Source organism: Gavialis gangeticus, unplaced genomic scaffold (assembly GCF_001723915.1).
Source record: "Gavialis gangeticus isolate Ggan-Ray unplaced genomic scaffold, GavGan_comp1, whole genome shotgun sequence".
NCBI classification, from domain to species: Eukaryota; Metazoa; Chordata; order Crocodylia; family Gavialidae; genus Gavialis; species Gavialis gangeticus.
The window spans coordinates 2137366-2138661 of record NW_017728991.1 but is presented as its reverse complement, the minus strand read 5'-3'; the positions used below and the strand labels follow the sequence as shown (position 1 = coordinate 2138661).

Here is a 1296-nt window from a genome sequence, read left to right as displayed (position 1 = left end):
CTTTGCCCTTTCAAAACCCCTGTGCTCTTCAAATATTATCTCTAGCTGAAACCTGCTTTGGGTTCTAGATCTTCCCAGTTCTAGGCTCACCTGTTGTGTCCTGGCAGCACCTGTGAATGATCAAACAGGCTAGATCTTACCAGGGAAAGGCCAGCTACTAGTTGTCCTTACAGCTGACCCTACTTTCTGAAAGCATGTCCCTCTAACCCTTAAATGCCCAGACTAGTATGCTGATGTCCGAAAAGAAGATAGTTCACTATGGAAACTTATTTACTAGTTTATTGAAATTAAAAAACAAAAAAAACCCGAAAACAAACAGAAGAGACTTATAAAACTGAAGATGAATGTTTTGTAAGAACTTTTACATAAAGCAACAAGTTGCTAACAAACAGATTGGGCAGTCAATTGGAATTGGACCATTATGCACTCCTATAATACAGATCTGGATTCTCAGACTCAGCTCAACATGTCATTTGTACCCACCCCAAAAAGAATCCTATAAAAATTGCTTCAAAGCCCCTTTTGCATTGCAATAGTGCAGCAAACCACAAGTAAACAATTTCCTGTTAACCTGTTATTTCAAATATAGACTGAAAAGGCAACAGGCGTTTTGTGCAATTCCATTTTAACAAACTTGAAGTTGAAATATCAAATCTACACAGTGCTGTCCCTTCACAGAAGGCAAGGAACTGCTGCTTCATCATGTTGGAGGGCGCCCCCGGCTCTGTAAGCTATGAAAGTGTGCCTCCTTCAGGATCTGGTTGATGTGGAAGTAAGGACCTTGACTTAGTGCAGACTGCTCCTGAAGGGACTGAGAGGTGCCAGGGCTGGATCCTGCAATGATCTGATTTAAGCTGCTTTCTGGACCGCTTGCTCTGTCAGGGCTGTGGATGCTACTGCTACTACAACTGCTGCTGCTGCCGCTATCGCTGCTGGAGGACTACGGAACAAAGACAAGGTTACATGCAGGTGATACTTAACATGGTTCTTCTCCTATGCATATTTGGATCAAACTTCTTCCAAAAGCTCCCGCCCACCAAGTTTCAAGCTCAGGTGTTGACCGCTGAGCCATTCATAGATGAACTCCTCTGAACTACAAGAGCATATTTGCGCAACAAGCACTTGGATGATGGTCAGTCTATGGAAGCACTTCAGAAAGCCAGCGATGGGCAGGTTACTGTGGCCATTTCAGCGCAAATCAAAACCCACACAGCAGTTCTTTGCAGCCTCACTTCCACTCCCTTACCTATGGGAAGCTTCATAACCTTTTGGCCTAAAAACGGGGGGGGGGGGGGG

At 44.4% G+C, this 1296-nt stretch overlaps 1 protein-coding gene across 2 annotated transcripts in view; it reads right to left on the bottom strand.

Moving 5' to 3' along the window:
• Positions 1–261: 261 nt before the first annotated feature.
• FAM104A (family with sequence similarity 104 member A) overlaps positions 262–1296 on the bottom strand; it is an 8047-nt gene continuing 7012 nt past the window's right edge. For both annotated transcript variants that reach the window (XM_019516047.1, XM_019516056.1), the window contains one exon: positions 262–940. In XM_019516047.1, the coding sequence (XP_019371592.1) occupies positions 701–940 (240 nt within the window). In that variant the 3' untranslated portion in view covers positions 262–700. The remainder of the gene's footprint in view (positions 941–1296) is intronic.